Source organism: Gekko japonicus, unplaced genomic scaffold (assembly GCF_001447785.1).
Source record: "Gekko japonicus isolate JY-2015 unplaced genomic scaffold, Gekko_japonicus_V1.1 scaffold1737, whole genome shotgun sequence".
In the NCBI taxonomy this organism is placed as follows: domain Eukaryota; kingdom Metazoa; phylum Chordata; class Lepidosauria; order Squamata; family Gekkonidae; genus Gekko; species Gekko japonicus.
The window spans coordinates 178,937-204,277 of NW_015165295.1; the positions used below are offsets into that span (position 1 = coordinate 178,937).

Sequence of the window (25,341 nt, forward strand, 5' to 3'; positions counted from 1 at the left end):
CATTAAAGGACTAGCATGTTTTCTCTGTCAGTTGTAAAGGATGCTCGCTGTCTGGAGAAGAACATCTTTCCCATGTTCTCCTAGTCACAGAGATGGCGGTGTGCCCTTCCATCACCATAACTGCCACAGCATCTCTTGCCTCCCTGCCCCTCATCCACAACAGAGCCATATTACCATGCAAAAGAGAATCCCTGAGGAATTTTCATGCCAGGACAACAGTGCACTGGTTATAAGTCTGTCTTTGCTACTTTTGGCAGAACTCGTAAACCAGGGATAAGTTAGATGAGTCTTTGCAGTGAGGTTCCCAAAGTACCCAACACTTGCAAAATATTTTTCTTTGAGCTCAACATGATATGAACACCACAGCAGTTTCTTCCTTGAATCCTGAAAGTGTTGCTGGGATACTCACTATCCCCCCCCCCCCTTTAAGCTCTTTGGTGCAATAATGTTTTTTTACCCAATTTTTCATAGGTCAAATATATTTTACAGTTTCAGACTTCTCTCTGTGGCTTGAGTGAAAACCATGCCTTTTTTCTGATCCTTTTAGTGGAGTACTATTGTGCCATGTGGGTTAGGAGCATTTATAGATATAATCTGTACAGTGCATCAGATCTGTAGATGAGAAAAATGCAATATATAATATATTATTCAGGAGGTTCAACTTCTACCCCACAGCTCTGACTTGGACTCCCTTCCTGAAATCCCTTCCTCAGCTGGCTACCCTCATGTTCAGGCTTCCAACTCTGCCACTGCATCTGTCTCCAGTGCTGGCCATGTGACCAACATTGTGTCCAGTGGTGCCCTCCATCATGGCCCCACAAGTACCCAACTCCCGATCCGGCACGGTCTCCATCACGGCACCCCAAGCAGCCAAGTTCCAATCCGACATGGTCCCCCTTTGTCCAACCCTTGTGGACCCAGCTACAGTGCTCACCTCAACTGCAATAACAACAATGGCATGGTGGTGCCCAAGGGATACCTTGGAGGCCACTGCCTGACTAGTATTGGCCCTCCAATCAAATCAGAGCTCAAAGCGTCCTATGCACCCGGGTAAGTGATACTGAACAAAGAAAAAGGTTAGGTGCGATGGAGGTATAATTCTAAAATCAGAAGGGCTGTATTGTAATGGTTCTCCAGAGTCTTATAATGCTGTGCCCATTATAGAGTCAGATTGAAGAACGCTACTATTCTGTGAAAGGAGCTGGACTTCTGAAGGTGAGATGGCAACCCCTAAGCACAAAAGAAAATGGCTACTAAAAGAGTCCAAAGCTGAGTCTTGTAGGATAAAATGTGACTTGAAATGTCCAAGCATCAATGCTATCTTTAGGAACATTTATCCATCTTTAATGTCTTTATATATTTATCCATCCTTAATGTCTTTATATGTGTATATAAATTTCATAGACAGGATCTGATAATATTTAGAGTCTATGGGGTTGGTTTGAGATTGTTCAGAAGGTATACAGTTGGTCATAGTCCTCACTGCTGAGGCTGAATTGTGCTCACTGTGGATATCTGTTAATTCTACAAGTCTCTATAGCCTACATATTAAAGTAGCAAAGAAGGGGGGATACAGGACATGAATTGTAGGAACTCCAGGAACAATTAAATGTGATACAGACCTGGAAATACTGTTCATTTCTCTTTCTAGGAGAAAGGTGTGCATTTAAGGAAGCCACTCCTGGTAGGCAAATAGCCAACATCTATCTTTGGCTGACTCATACAGAAGCAAATAAAGTGATCAGAGTGGAGCACTAAATCTTTTGAAAAATGAAGAATGTGAAATTTCTAATTGTGTACAATAGGGTTTGAATATGTCCCCTCAGACAAAATTGAATCTTCACTGTTCATTTAGGGAGAGAATATGATTCCTGCCTTATGCAAAAGTAAGCTGTGATTGAATATGAGAATAATAATAATTCATAATAGGATGAAGCAGCCAAGGCACATTGCTGTGACACTGAGAGGCAGTGTTGTGCAGTGGTTTACGTCCCCACTTAGCCATTTAACTGATTAGGTGAGTTTGGACCAGTCTTTATTTTTCAGCCCAACCTAACTCTCAGGGCTGCTGTGAGGATAAAATGGGGGAGTCTGTGTATGCCATCCTCGGAGAAAGGGTGGAATAAAAATCTGAGAGATAAATAGTTTGATAGGAGTTAATGATGGTTGCCATGGCAACCAGGAAAGGTCCCATTTGTCAGGATCCTGGTTAAATCAGTTCTCAACACCAGTCACTTCAAAGAAAGCTAACTTTATTGAGACTTTGATAGAGACCATACTGGACTTGAGCTATTGTTAGGACTGAAGTTGAACACACAAAGGTTACAGATATAGTGTGTTCAAGTAAGGCCAATAAAGATCAGGACCCAATAACCCCCCCGGTATTTGCCCGCCAGAATTAACAGTCAACTACCCCCCCACTAAGCATGTACCTCTCCCAGAACATCCCTCCCACCCAAAATTAACAGTTGCCTACCCCCCCCAGACACGTAGCCTCTACATAGCAAAAAAACCCCAGAATAACAGACATTTGAGAAGCCAGAACATTTGGCCCCACTAAGGTGACAAGTCTCTGGCACATCAAAGAGAGAGGAACCTCCTCTCTCAGGCAGGTGAGCTGTAAAATGCATAGGGAGCCTGACATACTGCCCCCCCAAGACCTCTTTCCCCTTTGGTTTGTGAGGGTATTTGTTATGGAATGCACGGGTTAGAGAGGGGGCTCGAACGTTTGTACATTTCACCCACTTATTATTCGATCCATCAAAGTCCTTCCATTTGATTAAATAGTACAGTTGGTTCAGTCTCAACTTAGAATCAAGGATCTCTTCTACTTCGTGGTGGAGTTCACCATCTATCATCACAGGAGGTGGGACAGCTGGACAAGGTCTCCACTTGTTCGGGCCTGGATCCCTTTTTAGCTGACTGGAATGAAATACAGGGTGAATATGCCTCAGAGTCTTGGGTAACTCAAGTTCTACAGCCACTTTGTTCAAGACTTTTAACACTTTGAAAGGGCCAATATACTTCCATTCCAATTTCCTCCCCGGCTGGATCTCCTTCACATTTTTTGTTGGAGGTACACTGAGTCCCCAGGCTGTAAGTCCCATTCAGGAGCACTCCCTTTATCAGCTTGTTTTTTGTAGTCTTCTTTTGCCTTTCTCAGAGTCTCTTGGATTGTGGACCATCGATCCTTTAGGTCCCCCATCCCCCCCCACAATCGCAAATCTCCCTGTTTTGGCTCCTGGGTAGTCACTGTGAGGAGGGGGGTCTCTTCGTACCCATGCACTGCCTTAAAAGGTGAGAGACCAGTGGAAATGTGTACTGAGTTATTATAACTGTATTCTGCGTAAGGGAGGAGGTCAACCCAGTAGAAAGTAGAAAGGGTCAAAACCATTGGGGAAGCTTGGAAACTATTTAAAACTACGATCCTAGAAGCTCAAAAAATATATATTCCGCAGGTTAGGAAAGGCACAAACAGGTATAGGAAAAAGCCTGCATGGTTAACAAAAAAAGTAATGGAAGCTGTAAAAGGTAAAAAGGATTCCTTTAAGTGGTGGAAAGCTAGTCACAGTGAGGCTGATAAAACGGAACACAGGCTGTGGCAAATAAAATGCAAGTCTGTAGTCAGGCAGGCAAAAAGGGAATATGAGGAGCATATAGCAAAAAACGTACCAACAATAAAACTTTATTCAAATACATTAGAAGCAGGAAACCAGCCAGGGAGGCAGTGGGGCCCTTGGACGACCAAGGGGTAAAAGGAGTACTGAAGGATGATAGGGAAATGGCTGAGAAGCTAAATGCATTTTTTGCCTCCGTTTTCACTGTGGAAGATGAGAAGTGCTTGCCCACTCTAGAACCGCTGAGTTCGAGAGGGGTGTTGAAAGACCTGAGTCTGATTGAGGTGACGAGAGAGGAGGTCCTAAAACTGATAGACAACTCAAAAAGTGATAAATCACCAGGCCCAGATGGCATACATCCGAGAGTTCTGAAAGAACTCAAATGTGAACTTGTGGGTCTCCTGACAAAAATATGTAATCTTTCCTTAAAATCTGCCTCCGTTTCTGAGGACTGGAAGGTAGCAAATGTCACTCCCATCTTTAAAAAGGGTTCCAGAGGAGATCCGGGAAATTACAGGCCAGTCAGTCTGACGTCGATACCGGGTAAATTGGTGGAAACCATTATTAAGGAAAGAATTAGTAGGCACATAGATGAACAAAACCTATTGAGGCAGACTCAACATGGGTTCTGTAAGGGAAGATCTTGTCTCACTAACCTGTTAATGTTCTTTGAGGGGGTGAACAAACATGTGGACAAGGGGGATCCAATAGATATTGTTTACCTTGACTTCCAGAAAGCTTTTGATAAAGTTCCTCATCAAAGGCTCCTAAGCAAGCTCAAAAATCATGGGATAAAAGGACAAGTCCTTTTATGGATCAAAAACTGGCTAATTAATAGAAAACAGAGAGTGAGTATAAATGGGCAGTTCTCCCAGTGGAGGGGGGTAAGCAGTGGGGTACCACAGGGATCAGTACTTGGTCCACTGCTTTTTAACTTGTTCATTAATGATTTGGAGTTGGGAGTAAGCAGTGAAGTGGCTAAATTTGCGGATGATACGAAGTTGTTCAGGGTGGTGAAAACCAGTGAGGATTGTGAGGCACTCCAAAGGGATCTGTCAAAGATGGGCAAGTGGGCGTCAACATGGCAAATGGGGTTCAATGTGGCCAAGTGCAAGGTGATGCACATTGGAGCCAAAAATCCTAACTATAAATACACGTTGATGGGGTCTGAACTGGCAGAGACTGATCAAGAGAGAGATCTTGGAGTTGTAGTGGATAACTCACTGAAAATGTCGAGACAGTGTGTGACTGCAATAAAGAAGGCCAATGCTATGCTGGGGATTATTAGGAAGGGTATTGTAAACAGATCAGCCAATATCATAATGCCCCTATATAAATCAATGGTGCGACCTCATTTGGAATACTGTGAGCAATTCTGGTCACCACACCTTAAAAAGGATATTATAGCTTTGGAAAAAGTGCAGAAAAGGGCAACTCGAATGATAAAGGGGTTGGAACACTTTCCCTATGAGGAAAGGTTAAGGCGCTTAGGTCTCTTTAGCTTGGAGAAATGACGACTGAGGGGTGACATGATTGAGGTTTATAAGATTATGCATGGGAAAGAGCAGGTAGAGAAAGAGGTACTTTTCTCCCTTTCTCACAATACAAGAACTCGTGGGCACTCCATGAAATTGCTGAGCGGTCGGGTTAGAACGGATAAGAGGAAGTACTTCTTCACCCAAAGAGTGATTAACACTTGGAATTCACTGCCACAGGAAGTGGTGGTGGCTACAAGCATGGACGGCTTCAAAAGGGAGCTAGATAAGCATATGGAGCAGAGGTCCATCAGTGGCTGTTAGCCACAAGGTATAGATAGGGACTCTGGGGCAAATGATGCTCTGTCATCTTGGTGCTTGGGGGGGTCAACAGTGGGAGGGCTTCTAATGTCCTGGCCCCACTGGTGGACCTCTTGATGGCACTGGTATTTCTGGCCACTGTGTGATACAGAGTGTTGGACTGAATGGGCCTTTGGCCTGATCCAACATTAGCATCTCTTATGTTCTTATGTTTTTAACTGGTGAAGTACCGGAGGAATTCTTCTACCACTTGATTCAGCCTCTCAGTCTGCCCGTCTGTCTCAGGGTGATAGGAGCTGCTGAGACCTTGTTCAACCCCCAACACCTGCAGCAGCTCCTTCCAAAATTTAGTGAGGAACTGCGATCCCCTTTCTAAAATGATCTTGGGAGGAATGAAATGCAGCCTCACGACGTGGTGCATGAACATTTATTTATTTATATTTATTTATTTAGGTATTTTTACCCCGCCCTCCCCGCAAGCAGGCTCAGGGCGGCTTACAGGGGCTTACAGCCCATACATAAAATCCAATAAAATCCAGTAAAACAACCAATAACATATTAATAACAATAAAGTGCTTTAACGCTCCAAGATGGCTTAAGTTGTTAGTCCAGAAAATGGTCCGAGTCTGTCAGCTGGTTTTGCTTCTGCGTGGGTCGCCTTGGCTAGTGACTTGGCCAAGGGCAGTTGTGTGCAAGGAATAAAGTGTGCCTCCTTGGAGAACATGTCGACCACCACCCAACTCATTTCCCCATTAGGCAGGTCTGACAGGAACCCATGTATTGAGAGATTATCTGCCCTCATGCATGGCCACCAGAATTGCCTTTGAAGGAGGTGCAAGGTTTTCCGGTATTTTCATGTGCCAAAGTCAGGATTTCCCTTCTCAGTGCTTTAGGCACGAACAGCCTCCCACCTCTGTACCAACAGCCATCCCCCTTCTGCTCCGCTGAATTTGTCAGGTTGAATGTCCTCCATATCCCCATCTGAAAAAGCTGCTTTAAATTTGCAAATCCAGGGTTCAACATCAATGGGGGCCTCCGTTTTTTCCGGGCTGCGAGTTACCATGCCCCCCCCCAACTGAGTGGGTGTAAACATTGAATCTATGACTTCTTCCCACTGGCTGTTATGTTGCAGGAGGTGGGATAGTGCATCACCCAGAGAGTTTGAATTTCCAGGGAGGTGCTGGAGGGTGAACCAAAATTTAGAGAAAAACTCTGCCCAGTGGAGCTGCTTGGCATTCAGGCACTTGGGCATGTGTAATGCCTCCAAATTTTTGTGGTCTATCCACACTTCAAACGGCACCCTCACCCCCTCCAGCCAGTGCCTCCAGGTCATAAGGGCTAGTTTGATGGCAGCTGCCTCCTTGTCCCAAACAGCCCAATTACGCTCTGTGGGGGAGAATTTCTTAGACACATATGCCAAGGGGTGGAGCTTTCCATCCTCCCCCTATTGCAGGATCTCCCCTCCCATAGCCACATCGGAAGCATCCACTTGAATTACAAAAGGCTTATTTTTGTCGTGATGATGTAAAATGGGCTCAGAGGTAAACAATCCCTTGAGTCTTTCAAATGCCTGCTGGCACTCTGGGGTCCAGTCTAGCTTGGTACTTGGCTTGCTATTGTCAGGACCCTTCCCCTTAATTTTTAATAAGTCAGTAAGGGGCAGGGCCACCTGGTTGAAGTTTGGGATGAATGCATGGTAGAAATTAGCGAATCTGATAAATGATTGGAGTTGGTGCTGGGTTCGAGGAGCCTCCCACCCCACCACATCCTGTACTTTATGGGGGTCCATGCCCAGTCCCTTTCCCAAAACCCAATAGCCCAGGAAATCCAGCTCCTCCTTATGAAACTCACACTTGGAGAGCTTAACAAAGAGCCGGTGCTTGTAAAGGGTTTGGAGCACCTCCCTGACCAACTTTACATGCGAGTCTTTATCTTTTGAATAGAATAAGATATCATCGAGATACACTAGCGTCCCCTTGAATAAATGCTTGTGCAACACTTCATTGATTAAGTTCGTAAAAACCCTGGGAGCTCCCACTAACCCAAATGGCATCACCAGCTATTCAAACTGTCCCAATGGGGTATTTAAAGCCATTTTCTGTTCATCCCTCTCCTGAATGTGCACTCTGTAGTAAGCATCTCACAAGTCAAGTTTGGTGAAAATGCGCCCCTGGGAAGCTTCCGCCAGTAGGTCTTTGATGAGTGGGAGGGGGTAGGCATTGGACATAGACACTGCGTTTAAGCCCAGGTAGTCTTTGCACAGCCACAGCCCACCATCCTTCTTTCAGAAGAGGATGGGGGTAGCAAAGGGGGGAGAGGCCAGGCGGATGAAACCCCGAGCAAGGTTTTTATCAATAAACCTGCGCAGCTCCTCTTTCTCAGCTGGGCTCATCGCATACAACTTCCCTTTGGGCATTTTGTGCCCTGGCAAAATTTCTATGGCACAATCTGACTTTCAGTGGTGGGGGGAGCTCATCTGCCTCCTCTTCTTCAAACACTCTAGCCAAGTCTTTTTACTCAGGAGGGATGAGATCGATCTCTCCCTGTGCCAAGCAAATATGCTCTGGAATGGGAGTTGGCACCCCCCACTCGGGATTCCACCCATGAGCTTTACATCAGGAGTCTGGGAAGGGCAGAGCCCTGCCACTCCACTGAGCATATGGATCATGATCTCGGAGCCAGGGGTTGCCTAAAGCCATCGAGAATTTTGTGGCAGGGTTAATACTGAATGGGCGTTGCTCCCAATGGGACCCCATCCCCATGGGCACAGTTTGATACTTGCACGCCTCCTTCATTGGGGACCCATCCATCTGGGTGAAAATTATAGGTTCTGGCAATACTTGGACAGGAACCCCTAGCCCGGTGACTAATGCTGGGCTGATTAAGTCTTGGGTACACCCAGAGTCAATCAGGGCTCTCACCTGTATCTGGGCACCCTGCTCAGGGTTTATTACAGTCATAGTCACATAGAACAAGGTTCTCACTGATCTTGGAGTGTGGGACTTTCGGACCTACTGGGTTACTCCCTTCACAGCAGGTCCCAATCTTTCCCTGCCGGTGCGTTGAGCTCATCTCTGCTGGGAAAGGTGCCATCAGATTCTCCACACTCTCCCGCTTGAAGCGCTTTGGGTTGCTTCATCCGCGCCCCTCACAGCTTGGGTTTTCTCTTGGAGGTCTTGCACTCACTCGCCTTCTCATTTCCGGGGCTCTTGTCGAGAGAGCAACTAGCCGCAAAGTGCCCTGAAGCTCCACATCTTAGTTGGTCTCTGACAGCCTCGCTCGTCTTGCTCTTCATCCCCCATGGTTTCGCCGCCGCCCTCGCAGGAGCTCGGGGCTGGTACATTCGCAAGAGGTTGGAGCAGTTTTTCACCTCACAGGCCACCTGTATCCACCCATTCAGTGTTAGTGGGTTGCCCTGGGCCAGGGTCCAATCCAGAATGGAGTGGTTCAGCCCAGCCCAGTAGAACTCGATGAGAACCCCTTTAGGCCATCCCTGGACCTTTGTGGTATGCATTCTGAACTCATCCGAGTACTCCCATTCTAAGCGCCCTCCCTGGTGCAAGCCCCTCAGATGGGCTTGCGCTCTCTCCAGCTCCAGGGGGTCTTTGTATTGGCGGCGGGGTGCCCACATGATGTCTTGGGTACTGGTTCAGCTGAGGCTGACCCCTCCTCAGATGAGGAAGAGGCAGGGAGCAACTCAGCCTCCTCTGGAGTCAGCCCAGAAGAACCCTCAACAGTACCTGAGGAGGAAGAGTCCCCAGCAGTTGCACAAGAGGTGCAGTCAGAAGGAGAAATCATTCCTGTGCCTGGGCCAGCACCCTCAGCTGCAGACACCCCGAGGCGAGACTCTCCGCCTAGTTCTCCTGAGTGCTCCAGACATAGGGCACACCAGAGGCTGACTATGCAAGAGCAAAGAAGGAGTGCCAGACTGCAGGTCCTGCAAAGACAATGGGAGGAGCTGTAAGCTTTTGCAGACTCCCAGGGAAGGAAGAACCTGCTCAAAAACCCTCCATGCAGCTGCTTCAGCGTGGCAGCAACTCTGCATAATCAGACCTGCTTCTTAGTGTACAGCAGCTACTCCTTGTCCTTGGGAACTTGCAATCTTGACTTGACTTCCTGGATATCCGACCTTTGGCTTTGTTACTGACTTTGATTTTGGACCGTGTTTCTAGCTTCTCATGTATAGTTTTGGTGGACCCCAGCACAGATGAAGGCATTCACATCTTGGAGTTCCGGGCCCCAGACGTTGTGGAGACCCACGAACCAGTCGGCCGCCTGGTCTCAGAGGTGCGACCCAATAAAATCCACATGGTTCTCGTCTGTGGAGAAAGTGGGGCCACAATCGCATAAGAACGTGTGCACCTGCAGCAGGAAAAACTCCAGCTCCTCTGGGGTGCCATTGAATGTAGCTTCCAGGGCATCGCGCAGCTGCTCCAGAGCCGCCGGGGTTGCAGGCAGCATAATTGGCCGGGCCAGGCAAGTAGGGACGACTGGGGGTGCTGGGGGAGGAGGTGGGGGTACCTGCGGAGGGGCTGGTGGTGCCCTCCCAGCTCCATCCTGGGTCCATTCATTGATTCCGGAACTCTTGCTGGATGGCATCCATAATGATGCCTGGTAATTCTAGCATCATGTTTTTCATCTCTCACCTGATCTCTTCAACCTTGCCTCTGAACTCTCTGTGGAGACGCTCAACTTCAGTGCCCTCCACAGCATGGATTTGCTCTGTGTCCTCCTGAAACGAGTGTCTGTAGCGCCTTCGGGTGCCATCGTATGCAAATCTCTTGAATCTCAGATCTGGAGTCACCACCCAGGTGGGCTCAGCCCAAATGGGGAGCAGCGTCCAGGAGTCTTGGGTCTGCACCCTGCTTTCTGCTCCTTTTGACTCTGCTGTTGCCCCCGGGACTGCCGTGGTCCCGTGCTCAGACACATAGCCTCTACATAGCAAGAAAAACAGAATAACAGACATTTGAGAAGCCAGGGCATTTGGCCCCACTAAGGTGACAAGCCTCTGGCACATCAAACCTCCTCTCTCAAAAGCAGGTGAGCTGTAAAATGCGTAGGGAGCCTGACACCACTATGGTATTCATATTGTGATGAAATCTGAGGAATTTGCTATTGAGGAAGAGATTGTAAGGCATCAACCAATAATAAACAGCAACCCAACTTTCTAATTCAAACCATCTGACAGATACCTGCTCAAACTGCCTTCCTATCGTCAGTAAGCCTCCCAGCCATTGACTTGGACTACTGCAGTATCTGAAGTTGTTAGATTGTCTTATTTCTTAATAATAGCTTGGGGAATTGTGAATATAAAATGGCAATAGGCAAATAGCGTGGATCATGACTGGTGTATACTGGAGTCAGAATTCCCAAGAACCCAGGAATAGACACAGAGACTGGGTAGCTAAAATAATGGGTTTTTATTAAATATTATCAATCAACCATTCACATACACAATACAGAGCTAAGAAAGCAGAGGTGATTGATAGCTAATAGAGGGGTCATTTCTGGGGTGATACTACCTGTATAGACATGCAGAGGTCCATGAAGAAGAGCTTTTATGGCCCAGACAAAAAGGTTTGGGGGTGGACTGCCAGTTGGCATCAAGGCCACACCCTCTGAGGCCAAGTGCCTGGATAGATGTAGACATTGGAAAACAATGCAGACCAATAGGAGGTCTTGAGGGGCTTGTCTCAGGTAAAGACAAAAGATTACCTGGGCCAATGATGAGCCCCAGGGGTGCGTAGCATCAGGATGGACAAGGCCTAGATGTGACCAATGAGATTTCAGAGGAGCAGAGTCTGGATTAACAATAGATTCCAGATTTTTTATGACTGTACTGGGGCTAGCTGAATGGATTTTATGTCCATTGATGGTTCTGCCAAAGTAGTTGAATAGGTTCCCAGATACAGACAAAAGACGGGAGATGGGTCCCTGATTAGCATCAGGAAGGATCGTTAATAAATTGAATGTTTGATTGGTTTATTGTGGTATCCTGAGGGATGGAGTAAGGAAGGACATGTATTGAGACAAAGAATTCACACATAGACATGAGATCACACAAAAGGGCTGGGTGAGGTTCTGGAAACAGGAGGGCTATTCACCAGGTGGCATCTGAGTAGCCTTTAGAAATGTAGATATTTTGCCTGGTGAAACTGCCATTATTTCGTATGCATATCTTCCGGGGTGGGGGAAAAGACTGGAGATTTGCTCTGAAGGTTGCCTGGTTGCCACCTGAAAATGGAGACCCTGTTTGCAGAGCTATGGCTTGCTCTGTGTTTCAAAACCAGGAGTGTCTTCCTTGGCCTGGGTTTTGTGTGTCTGTGGTTCAGGTTAGAAAGTGGGGTGCTCCTGCTATTGGGGCTACCTGAGAGTAAAGGCAGTGACTCTGGGCAACAAAGTGTTTGTGCACATTCCAGCCTACTCAAGGGGAAGGGTCAGTTACAGAATATTGACAGTCAGTTCATATGATAAGAAGGAAGCAAAAGATCAATTGAGAAGGGGTGACAACCTCACACAAGGACAAAGGAAAGAAAGGGCTGTGAGTTGTTAGTGGGGAAATGGGCTACGGAGGAAGATGGGTCAGAATTTCACATGCTGACTTAAAGTATGTTTTTATCTATTTAGTGTATGATTTCGAGGCATCTTATGCATAGTGCACCTTGACGCCTCATTCCTTTTGTTGACAAACTAAGATATTGAATTATATAGGTTAATACCATCAGAGTAGGTATGAAGGTTCCTGTTTCAGGAATGACTAATATAGAAGAGAAACACAAAACTGGTTTGCTGTACAACTAGAAGAGAATGTTCTACAAATTTGATATTTAATACTTGCCACAAACTTTGTACTGAATGGAAAACACATTTAAGAATATGTGTTTCACAACTAGGGTCTACTCACTGATTGCAGGTATATACATATTCTGTTGCATCACTGGCAAATAATATGTTTTGTGCATTAATGTGTCTGATTCTGGCACATGCCTGAGCAAACTACTGCTTTATGCATCAGGATGTTACCCCAGAGATTGACTCCTTGACTTACACTCTCACTCCACAAGCTTGTTTCAAAAAAAGAAGAAGGAATGAATCTAGAAATTTTTAAACAATTAGGATCAGAACATAGGATATTTTGAGTCTACCCTGTTTTCCTGAAAATAAGACCTACCCAAAAAATAAGCCCTAGCAGGATTTCTATGCATTTGTGGTATAAGCCCTAGTGTCTTATTTTCGGGGAAACACGGTAATAAGTGGAACAGTGTTTTTTTCAGTCTTCTGAGATTGACTTCTCTGACTTACCAGATTTTGCTCACGCTTCTTTAGAAATGCTGTATTTGCAGGTAATATTTATGGAACAATTCGGATAATTTGGAAGCACCCTCATGGTAGTGCAGTCCAATACACACACACACACACCGCTCCTGAGGTGAGCTCTGGAGAAACTAGTTCAGCAGCTTTTTGGAGTAGTTCAATCTCAATGGGGAAAAGTCAGCCATTCACTGCGATCACACATGCTAAATAATCCACTTTCAATGCACTTTCCAACTAGACTTTATTGTGTGAACTGGCAAAATCCAATTCAAACTGCACTGGAAGTGGATTATTTAGCATGTGTTCCCATTAATATTACTAAAGCTTTCCCCCTGAGAAGTTTTGAAGATCCTCTGTATGGATGAAGATGATCTGTATGGAGGGATGCAATTTTGGAGGTTTTTAGTAATGCAAAGTATGGACTTCTATATAAATACATGGATGTACATTGTTTTAAATTTTTAGCAACTTTCATGAAGTGTGAATGGGGTGAGGGGGCAAGAGCCCTGGCTAAATCAACATGGGACTCGTTGGTCTGTACATGTGCAAGGAAATGTGCAGAGATCACAGTGAGAGTTAATAACTTGTAGTGATCACTGTTTTACAAGTTATTTGTGTCTTTATTCTCTGAATGTAAAAAGGCAAAAGGAATGTGGGTAGAGGCTAGATGTCACCCCACCAACATACTACTATAGAAGGGACTCCACCATTCAGTGTTCCTTGATTCATCCCTCCCTGCATTTATCAAAGCAAACCGACGTTTGTCCTAAATGGTACTTAAAAGTGGATATTTTCTTCTGATACCTCTGCTACTGCCAAGCTCCCTGGTCACTCCGAAGGGTCTGTGTTTGCAAAACAAGCCATGTCTGTGTCATGCACTCTGCCAGAAAGGCTCACTTAATGGATTGGCCCTGCCTGACTTTTCTGTAGGGGGATATACACAAACCCTTCTGTAAATATTTGGCCAGGAAACTGAAAGGATAAAGGGCAAAACACAGAGACAAGAAGAGAAAGTTCTTCAAAACAAGGGTTGAGGTTACTTGAAAAGAGCAGAATTATGTTAATTTCTGACCTTCAGACGGTGCAAGTCTAAGATTGGAGCCACCACAATGAGTTGTCCACTTCTAGTAGGAACCCTATCATAGACCCACATGTGGCTGGTAGTGCAAGGACTGGAAACTGAAGTGAAGGGAGAACACAGATGCAGAACCAGGAGATAGTTATAGTCATAGAAGGTGTACAGCTGAGGGCAGAGGCATGGGGTTCCATCTCTTCAGTAAGGGCCTGAAAGGTCTGAAAGCACAAGAGAAGGATAACTGTTCCATTTCCTTAAGTTCATAAATTCTGATTGTCCTGGTCACTGATCAGCGAGCTAAGCTAGGAGCTTCTTTTGGTGCTCTGAAGTTGATTTGGAGGAATATGGGTAGGGCCAGGTGGCAAGAATTTCAGGTGGCAGGGGAATTTTGGTGACATTTCTAGCAGGTAATGGCATCTTTAGTTTTTTTCCCTTTAGCTTGGGGGAGGGTGTCGGGAATGCCATGTCCTTGCTAGCTGTCTGGTAACAGAGACGTGTTGTCCCTATCCCACCCCTTTCCTTCTCTTTGTCTCTAGACACTTTAGTTATTTGGTGTGTGCCTAAGGCTTTTATGTCTTGTAATCTGTCTCTCCTTGGGCTGTGACCTATTCTGGTCCACTGAAACTTCTTACCAAGGTTTCACATTCCCTTTACAGCTGAAATTGAGGGACTTGTTTTCTGTTCTTGAACATTCTGTCCTCCTGGGTACTCTGTTCTTGTTCTGTTGTCTTCTGGAAATATGTGTTTCTGTCTCTTAATGTTCTCCTTCATCGCAACTACTCTCTGTATGAGTTTCACAGACTTCTACTTGCCTTCTGCTCCTATGATGCTGCACTGTTATCTGAGTTGTCATTTACGGTCATGCTTTCAGTTTTCATGTTGACGCTGATGATTCCAAAATCTGTGTCTCTTAGGGCTGATGTAAAAATGCATACGTAAAATCTTGTCTCAAAATCTGACTTCCTGCATTTGCAGAAAATGTGCTGGATGACACAGGCCACGTTGAGTCGCTGAAGGTCTCAGTCTTTTCTGCCCAAACACACACATGCACCACCAGTTCATTAAGGTTGCAAGATCTGTGGAACTCTGATACTAATATTAGAGAAAACAGAATTCTTACTCTTTTGATCTGTGACCTCCTTCTTTCTTACTCCTGGTGGTGGTATAAAGTGCTAGTAAGTCACTGCCAACTTATGCTGACTCCATATAGGGTTTTCAGGGCAAGAGACATTCAGAAGTGGTTTGCCATCATCCCCTCTGCATAGCGATCCTGGATTTCCTTGGTGGCCTTCCAGTCCAATACTAACCAGGGCTGACCCTGCTTGGCCTGCGGGATCTGATGAGATCAGACTAGACCCGGGGCATCAGGGTTCCCTCTAAGCTGAGTTAGTGTGAGCTAGCTCACAGTTTTTTAGCCTCCGGCTCACAGATTTTTGTCTTTGCTCAGGAAGGATGGCTCCACAGAAAACTGCTTTATCCAGCAGTGGAATCTCTTGCTCACAACACCGCCTCGATCCAGGTGTCTGCGGAGGTCGTCAGTAAGGGCCACCAGTACAGTCTCCATTCCGTGCCATGGGCGAAAGCCAGACTGGAATGGATCAAAGGCGGAAGTGTCATCTAGGAAGCCCTGCAACTGCGTCGCCACTGCCCTCTCAATCAATTTGCCCAAATAGGGCAAGTTGGACACCAGCCGATAGCTGGCCAATTCCGCCGGGTCCAGTGCTGGCTTTTTAAAGAGAGGGTGGACCATCTCTTCCTTGAGTGCCTCAGGGAACCACCCCTCTGACAGGGACTTGTTGATAATCTCCCTCAAGGCACCTCGAAACCCCTCGTGGCCTGCTTTAATGAGCCAGGAGGGGCACGGATCCAGGCTGCAAGTGGTTGGGTGCACAGTTGCAAGCACCCTATCAACTTCCTCCAAGCTGAGTCAGTCAAAACTTTCCAAACCCGGCGAAGCCGCGCAAGGGGCCTCAAGTTCACTTACTGTCTCAACTGTTGCGGGGAGGTTGCGGCGGAGCATCAGACTTTATCCGCAAAATAGTTCGCAAAAGCATCGCAGCCGATATCCAATTCCCTACTGTTTTGTCTGCCCTGGGGCAGAGCTGTCAAAGACTGAATTACACTAAATAATTGGGCCAGGCGTGAGCTAGCGGATGCAACCCTGGCTTTGTAGAACTCTCTCTATGCAGCCTTGACTGCCATCTCGTAGGATCTCATAAACGTCCTATAAGATGCTCTTGTAGCCTCATCGCGGGCTTGGCGCCACCGTCTCTCTAACTGACTGAGCTCCTGTTTCATAAGCCGCAGCCCCTGGGTATACCAGGGGGCCAGCCTAGAGCGAGGGCGCAGAGGGCGCCGGGGAGCGATCACGTCGATGGCCGCAGCAAATCGGCTATGCCAATCATCCATGAGCTCATCTAACGGACCGTCAGGGGGCATCGGATCCCGCAGAGCCATCTGAAGCCGCATCAGGTCCATTACGCTCCGCGGGCAAGCTAAAATCTGCTCGCCGCCTAAACAGGGTCGGGGTGGGACACTTACACGAGCCTTCAGGGCATAGTGGTCCGACCATGGTACCTCCATCATGGTAATCCGGTCCACCGTACTCTCCGCCGCAAAGATTGGGTCGAGCGTGTGCCCGGCCTGATGCGTGGGGGCCAATACACATTGGAAGAGTCCCAGCGACGCCATGGACGACACCAGATCCGTAGCCCGACTCGAGGCATGGACATTGAAGTCACCCAAGACTAAGAGCCGAGAGTGCTCCAACGCCCAGCTTGCTACGGCCTCCAGTAGGGATGGCAGGCTACTGGCCGGTGCGTTAGGCGGACGGTACACCAGCCAGATCGCCAAACTCTCCTTGGCCTCCAGCACCAGACCGGCACATTCCAAGCCCGCAATCTCCGCAGCAGGGAGCACCCTGAAGGAGTAAGCCTCTCGTACAAATATCGCCACTCCCCCCCCGCCCCCTATTCCGTGATTGGTGTAGGACTGCAAACCCAGGCGGGGCAAGCTGGGAAAGAGCTACAGTCTCCCCATCCCGCACCCAGGTCTTGGTCACACAAGCCAGGTCCACTTGATGTTCTGTAATAAAGTCTCGAAGGACCGTTTTTTATTATTGATGGACCTGGCATTGCACAACACCAATGTCGGAGGGGGGTTCGTAATCCTAGCCCCACTGCCGCCATCCTTCAGGATGGGTCTCAGGCTGGAAGGATGCCGAGCCCCTATGGTTCTCCGCACCCTTCCCTTACTCCATGGCCTGGACCCACCGCTATACTTCCTCCTCCCAAAGAGCACCGGAATCTGCTGTATCAACATTGCTGCCACTGGCCGGTCCACGCTGCAGCTCCTGACCGCCTAGGTAGCTGATCAACAATCCTCCTGGCTCTCTTCCCACCCCCAGTTTTGTGCAATATCATAAAGCCTTGCTATGCAATACTTCAGCCCCCCCAAGTGCACCCCAAGTGCACTAACTATCCTAAAAGATCGCGAGACCTGGCCCCTAACACACCCACACTCAACAAATTCTTACGTCCAGTCTCTCTCCCGCTCTCCTAACAATGCTAGCAGGCTACATCACCATTCGCGCATGCATCCTTCTCACATCCACTCAGCCTCCTGGCGACACTTCAAAGTTTATCCATATGGTTAAGGCTACTGCCTTCGCAGCGGCAGATAGAAACCACTCTCTAGTTCTTCGGGGTGGTCTGACCACTCCAGTAGCTGCCTCCTCACCCGGGGGCCACTCCTCAAAGCTCCCACCGATCCAGCAGTGATCTCATCCGGCGATAGTCACGGGGCACTCCTCCCCTGTAAACCACTCCCCAGCACTCCCAGCAGACCAGGAGGGGGAAGGAGAAGGGGGGGAGGGAGGGCCCGCCGGGGCTTCTCTCTCACCAGTCCAGCGGTGGTCGGGGGGTCTCCAATGGTCACCCCCTGCTCTGCGGGCCACTCCCCGTCACTCTCAGCAACAGAGCTTCTCTCTCTCCAGCCCGGCGGTAATCGCGAGAGCCATGGTCGCCTCCTGCCCTGCAGGCCACTCCCCGTCGGCTCCCAACAACGAGGGGGGAGAGCCCCCACCGAACTTCTCTCTGCCACGTCGCACTCACAAGGGCCCACCAGCAGCCCACAGCTGCAGCGCTGCCATGCCAGACCCCAGCACTCCGTGGCCCGTCTCCACGCCCACACCGATGTCCTTTACGCCGCCACCCTGCGTCACAAGACCCCGGGTGCAGCAGTCCTTGATCTTCCCCACACTGCTCGCCAATCCGAGCCACCAGCATTATCTGCACCGTTGAGCTGTCCCTGGCTCCTACGAAGAACACCCAGCAGCTCTTACCCTGTGCCGCGGCTCTACCATTCCACCTGGGCCGCAGCTTCTCAGGGCGTCTCCGGGCCAGTCGGCTTCTCAAAGGCTAAATCGCTCGCTTGCAACTTTAATGCCAGGAGCTCATAAAGTAGAATTTTTGCTCATTGGTCACAGTTATGTATCTCTAATGTGGGGATAGTTATATATCTGAGGGGGTTCTGTTCATCCTCGGTGAAATCCAACCCTGTGCCCTCTGACCTGTTCAGCAACTCACACTTGGAGTCCTCAGGGGGAAACCCGGAGGAGCCAAGGCCATTGGCCGAGGAGGACCAATGGGAGCAGGGAGAGGTGCCCTGAGCCAGCCTTGGCGGGGAGGGTGGGGTATAAATCGGATAAATAAATAAGTAAGTAAATAAATAAACCTAGCATGGCAGTTGTCCCAGCAGTGGGAGAAGCCACCCTGTCAGAGCCTGTAAGCAAGTCGTTGATGCTGCCCCCCAATATAGCTATTAGGCTTTCACTGAGTAGGTCTCAGACCCAAGCCCATGGTCCAGCAGCACCCATTCCCCCTCTGCAGGAACAGCAGCAGTAGAAGGCCCGGCCTGAGGTGATCCAAAGGAGGTGACGTGCAAGACTAGTGGTGCACAATCCCACCTCAGACCCATGTGGTGAACGCAATATGAACGCACAGGACCGCTGCAGGAACTCCATCTCCAGCCAGCAGTGCAGCTGAGCCTGATTACCTCCTAGTACAGTAAACCATAACTGTGGTATAACCAGTTGCTGCATAGCAGGAGATGCAGGCATGAGGCGTGGTCAAACACGTAGCTACTGCGGGGCCCGCGGGGCCTGCTCCCCATGGTTTTTACGGGCCCCTCCCCCTGGGTGGGGTGGGCTTACCTACCACCAGGAGCCCACTCAGGAGGAGCAGCAGAAGCCACAGCCCCCCCCCCCCTATTTTGTTGTTGTTGTTGAACCACAATGAAGCATAAAGTTGTCTGGTGCAGTACCATCTTAGGGCCAAACCAGATATGAAGCTGTCACTGCTTTCAAGTAATTTTAAAATGCCACAAGGTCGTGATCCTGACTGGGCCTGCAGTCAGAGGTCATTTCGGGGGGGATCGCGGGGGATCGCAATTCCCCCAGGTGAGGTACGGGGGCGGGGCACATGACAAAGCCCCACCCCCTGCTTCCAGCTGCCCCGCTTCCGGCCCTCATTCAGCCAGGAGGAGGCCCATAGCTACTGCGGGGCCCACGGGGGTGCCCACGGGGCCCGCCCCCCATGGTTTTTACAGGGCCCTCCCCCTGGGTGGGGTGGGCTTACCTACCACCAGAAGCCCACTCAGGAGGAGAAGTAGGAGCCACAGGCCCCCCCAAAAGTCTCCCATTCTTGCTGCCTTCGTCAAGGTGGGAGAAGTCCAGTGTGGAGGGAGGTCCAGGCAGCTATAGGAGCAATAGCAGGGGCTGGGCAGAGGCACCAGAGTCAGACGGAGCCCTGTCCTGGCCCTTCGGAGGGGGATGGAAGAGGACAGGCCGAGGCAGCCAATGAGAAAAGGCTCCGGGTGCTGACCCAGCTGTTGCCGGGTAGAAGAGCCCCAGAATGCTGCCGGAGTGGCAGAATCAGTCCGACTCCAGTAGCGTCTCGTTTTTCATGCTGCTCCTTAGACTGCCCCCCACACTCCACGTCCCAGCCGGGGGTTCACAATGGCTGCATTCCGCCCCCTCCATTTGGATGGAACCCCCTTGTGCCAAAGAAGTCCCCCTGGAAAAACCCCCAGCAGGACGATGAGGGGACAGACAGAAGGAGGAGCTGAGCCTGAGTCCCCGCCAGTGTGCCCTCTAAGCTGGGTTTGTGTGAGCTAGCTCACAGGTTCTTAGCCTCTGGCTCATACGTTTCTGTCTTAGCTCAGGAAGGATGGGGCTCCAGAGCAAACTAATTTATGCAGCAGCTAAATTGCTCGCTCACAACTTTAATGCAAGTATTATTATTTATTATTTATTGTATTTATTATTTAATATTTTGTTATTTAGAAGTATGAGCATGGTATGGCAGTACTGCACAGACATATAATGGCAGGCCTCCCCCCGAGAAAAACATTGCCCCCCTGAGCAAAACATTGTTAGCTACAGGGCTGGGCGTGGCCTTAGAACAGCAGCATGGGAAGGGGAGCAGCATGGCAAGGGGAGCCTTCTTGGTGGGTAATTCCTAAAATGGCCAGTTGATGGCAGCAGTACTGAAAGAAGAAGATAAATCCTTCCTGAGGGTCAGGCAGGCCAGGGGAGTGTTGTGTCTCAGGGCTGGAGGGCTGAACAGAGCAGCGCTTGTGGATCAATGGGGCCATTCTGCCACAAGTACTATTCCAGACCACTGCTAAAATAAACCCATAATGGCCACTCCTGTTAATAACCGCGAGTTGAGCACAGTATGGGAGCACTCCGTGAATGACTGCTAAGATGTGCCCAATGGCTTGAGAATTTCTTGGTGTGTCTAAATTGTAGCTGACTGTTCCTCCACTATGACAGCTTAGGTATGTAACCATTTTCTATCGCCCTCTTACACATTTTCAAACAGTGAGTAGGGGAATGTAACAATGGCTCTTGGACCAATAGGATAATGCTCTCTCCATACTCTATTTATCCCTTGCCCTCTTTATTCATGTTGCCAGCAATTTATGCAGTTTATGTGAATGGCAAATATTCACACATGTCCAGTGTAACACTGAGGCCTGATCATTTATTATTTCCACAAGGGGGAAAAAACATACAAACTTTCCCCCATTTTTCTAGTCCCCCCCCCCAGGCCTTCGCATTGCTAAGCAGACTGGAAACTACAGGGTTATCCTGAGGTGACTTCACATGAACCCATTTGTACTTGGGTCGACTGCATATCAGCTTCATTTCCTCCTATAGCCCTTCTGTCTCATCTTGCTTGTTTCTGTTTACCTGACTCTCATTCTGCATGATAGGTATGTTTAGAGTCAAGGTCTTAGACCTGAACTGAACTCATTGACCAGCTAGGAGCTTTGGAAGACACTCTCATAGTGGTGGTACTGAATGTATTTGATGGCAGGGAATAGATTTTGAGGGGACTCAACAGTGGAAGTTAGTTGTCTTCAAGTAGATCTGCCATAGGTTTCAGATATCTCAAATGGTCCTCATTACAAATTCTGTTTTTCTTATGCACATGTTTTGAGCTGGGAAGTTAATCCCAGACTCACATCGGCTCAATTTGGAATAGGACCACAGTGCTCAAGGAGAGAGGATTTAAGCCTTTCGCCCTACATTTCCCCCCCAAAAATCGAAATGGCCCCAGGGTGCATTATTTGTCCACTGGGAAAACTCAAGTGCTTTCCCAATGGGCACATGGAGCCTCATCAGGGGAAATGGCTGCCCCTTCGGGCTTTTTAGATCAGGAAAACAGTGTGGGCAGGAGTCTGAAGAGCCCTGCCGCTCTCCGTGCACCACAGTCCCATTCTGAATCGAGGTGGTGCAATATAAAGAAATTAAAAATATGGTATAGGAGCAGTTTTAAAAGCCGCCTTTCTTTGTAAAATGTTGATAGAAATTGCTTTGATATACCTGGTTTTCTTTTGCCAGATTGTGATCAGGTTCTTCCTTCTTTCACATCTGGAATAGCTTTGTTATTGCTAGCGCTGTTGCTTCCCATAGACCCATATAGGCAGTGATTATGACAATGGTGATGGTGACACAGTCTAGCGCGTAAGATGACCATTTTTGCTTGGATGGGTCAGGTTTCGGAATCAAGCCAGGCTCCCCAAAAGCCTCCTCTGTATTTGTGGTGACACTAATTATCTTTTCTGGGAAACAGATACGTTTCTGTGTGGGCTGTTTTTAGCTGAGCATGAGCTTCAAGCCAAAGAGAGAAGTCTTATTAGGATTGACAAAATGGCCATGAAATGAGATGCCTATGAATAAAATCAAAGGGCTCACTGTGGAAATGTTATAGGACAGGGACTGGGGGTGGGGGTGAGAAATCCAGTTGAAGCAATCCCAGATTTTCTCAGTAGGAGTTGCTGTACTGTGTGATTGAATGGTGTTAGGTGTGGGGAACTCCCAAATATTCCGTTCTTATTTACTCTTTTACAAACAAGAGTTAGGAGAAATTTGGTTCTGAGAGATCTATCTTTAGGGCGCTCACATTCCTTTCAGTTTTAGAAAGGACGGCATGGGGAAACTATCCAAGGAAAATGCATGTGGATTCAATTGCTGGGCTCTGCCAGTGGGGGGTGCTTCCATCAATGGGGTTATTCTTAGTACTGTGCGTTACTTTCTACCCCTAACCCCCTCCCAGATTTGAAGGATATTTTGCATTCTTTTACCTTATCAATTTTGCTAGACGCTAGTTTGACTCCCCCCCCCCGTTTTTCTCCATTGCTCTTCAGCACTTTACCGGACTCTCCCCCGGACTCTGGATCAGAAGCGTACTCCCCCCAGCAGGTGAATGGTAAGTGCTAAGATAAAAACCTATACTCAACAGTCCCCCCCCCCCTTTGGTTGGCAAAAGTGGTTGGCTCTGAAATCTTTATCGGTCGGGGGAAAAACAGGCTGCTTGCAGTACGTGAAGAGATTATCAGTTAGTAAATATTCCTTGACTTTCGCCTATTGTTTCCCTGCTACTCTTTGGAAAGAGAAGGGTGGGTGGGAGAGAGAACATCAGAGGCCTGTGGGACAGACGGAGGTGTAAACCCATCTTCGGAGATATGAAAATGGGTGAATTCTGCCGTGAGTAAACATGAAAAGGGAGTGCTCAAGCCTCATTCCTTGCTGGGAGACCTTGAGAATTATGTAAAAACAAGCATATTCCGGAAATGAGGACCGAAACAAGGAGATTGCCATGAGCTTGCTGTTAGGTGGTAAGTACACTCTGAGCGTTCTGCCATCTTTCTGAGGACTTTTGTCCATTTTTTGACAGTCTGAGAAATCTTGTATACCAAATCAGAAGCTGCTGTTCCACCCCCCCCCCCAACCCCCAACCCCATTGGGGGGGGTTGGCCTTGCGCTGTATGCACTCCGAGCCTTATCAATACTGGGAGGGAAGTGGGAGGGGAGTGGGTGGGTATGATCATGCCCCACCAGCTCCATTTGCTATCCCATAATGAGATCCTCGTCAGGAGATCTAGAAGTTTAAGGTGCTAGTAAATAAATAGCAGGGGTGGGGTGGGGGGCCAGGAGTGGATGTGTGAGACAGGAATCTTCAGAAGTTTCCCCACTGGCCCCTTACTTTAAAACCTCAGCCGTGACTGCAGTGGAAGCAGCTACTACTTCTTTCTCGGTGGAAGAGGTCAAGAGTTCTGTTTATCTCACCACAAAAATCCCTGGAATTCCTCCTGGCCCTTCTTTAAATATACCAAAGAGGCTAGATCATTCACCACAGAGTGAGCTGCTTTCCCTCAATGCCAAGGCAACAGCACATTTCTTCAAACCTGTGGCAGAGGGGTTTACAGGGTTGCATTCTGGTGAAGGAAGAACATGGCCTTGGAACTTACAGTGAATGGGATCCGAATAGGTCTGAGGTGCCTATGTGGAATCTCTCTATATATCTTTGCCTCTATGGTCTCGTAGTTTTCTAAGGCTGTTCTGTAATTTTCAGGAAGGTATTCAAATGCCAGGCATCCTTTAGACACTGAAGGTGAGCTGTGGTTTCCACAATTCAGTTATCCAGCTCAGGTTCTAAACTATGACTCTCAGATTTTTGGTCTTGGCTTCTGCAATTTGATCCAATCACATTACAAAGCCAAAATCTTTTCAAAACTAAAATGATGTTGGTGGTTATACTGTAGGCTGAGGTGCTGTTAGCAACAGTTGCTGTTAACACACATGAAACGCTATGGGATAATTAAGTGTTGTATAAAGCACTAATGTTTGTGTCTTCTGAACATATTGCTGTTTATGCATTTATTTTGTTTCATTTATACCCCCTTTTCTTCCCAATGGGGATCCAAAGTGGCTTAGCACATTCTCCCCTTTTCCACTTGATCCTTGCAGCAACCATGTGAGGTAGGTTAGAACGTGTTACTGGCCCAGCAAGCTTCCGTGGCCTGACTGGGGATTCCAACCTGGATGCCCCAGGTCCTACTCTGACATTTTAACCACTACACCATACTAGTTTTTTTATTAGCTTCACTGGAAATTGATTCTAGTAGCATGGGAGTGGTTTTTTTTACAGATCCCTTGGGCTTTCACCATGCTGAATAATCTGATATCCGCAGACTTGGCTACCTTGCTTTCCATCTTTACTTCAGATCATTAATGAACAAAGTAAAATACTGCTGTTCCAGTACCTGTTCTGGGGGCAAAAATGGGGGGGGGGGGCTTGTATCTCTCCCTTTGTTATGATGGTAGAATTCTCCCTCATGATCATTTCTACCCCAAAGTTACTTCCCATTCCATTTTTCCTATTGACTGCCTTATGAATCACTTCGTTATCAGATTTTTGCTTCTTTGGAATGAAGCAGAAGAACCAAACAGCCTATAGATTCAAGTAACTGGGACTGCGTTTGCTGTGATTTGTGTAAATTCAGTTACTTGAGGGGCACTGACTCCTTCAGGTTACCAGCAATGAACAGGGTCTGGAGTTTTCTCAGAATTCCAACTACACAGGTCACTTCCCCCGGAGGAAATGGCCGCCTCAGAGGCCAGGCTCTCTGTTATAACATAGGGTGTAGGAGAAACATGTCCTAGAGCGACTTCCTCGTCCCCCTGAGCTCCCTCCCCTTCCCAGACTCTGCCCTCTCTAGGCACTACCCCCAAACCTCCAGGAATTTCTCAAAGTAATCATTTGCCAAATGATTTGGATTGGTAGCTATTGGGGGGGAAGAACATGCAGATCTGTCCTGGCAGAGGAGGGAGAGCTTGTACCTGAATAAAACGTGGTCTTAAAGGTGCCACTGGACTGTTTTGGACTGAAGAGTAGGGCTGCCAACCTCCAGGTGGTTGCTGGAGATCTCCCGCTATTACAACTGATCCCCAGGAGACAGAGATCAGTCCCCCTGGAGAAAAGGGCTGCTTCAGAAGGTGGACTCTGTGGCATTATGCTCCATTGAAGCCCCTCCCTTCCCCAAACCCCACCCTCCTCAGGCTCCACCCCCCAAAAATCTCCAGGTATTTCCCAACCCAGAGCTGCCAACCCTACTGAAGACACTGCCATTCTGTACACCCAAAGCTCATACAGTTAAGTATTTTCCCTATCTCAGATGGTGATGGTGT

At 48.1% G+C, this 25,341-nt stretch overlaps 1 protein-coding gene across 1 annotated transcript in view; it reads left to right on the forward strand.

Moving 5' to 3' along the window:
• Positions 1-25,341, forward strand: part of MYRF (myelin regulatory factor) — a 188,662-nt gene that overhangs the window by 34,576 nt on the left and 128,745 nt on the right. Inside the window, exons 3-4 of the mRNA XM_015410369.1 lie at positions 676-1,050; positions 22,518-22,579. Coding sequence (XP_015265855.1) covers positions 676-1,050; positions 22,518-22,579 — 437 coding nt within the window. The remainder of the gene's footprint in view (positions 1-675; positions 1,051-22,517; positions 22,580-25,341) is intronic.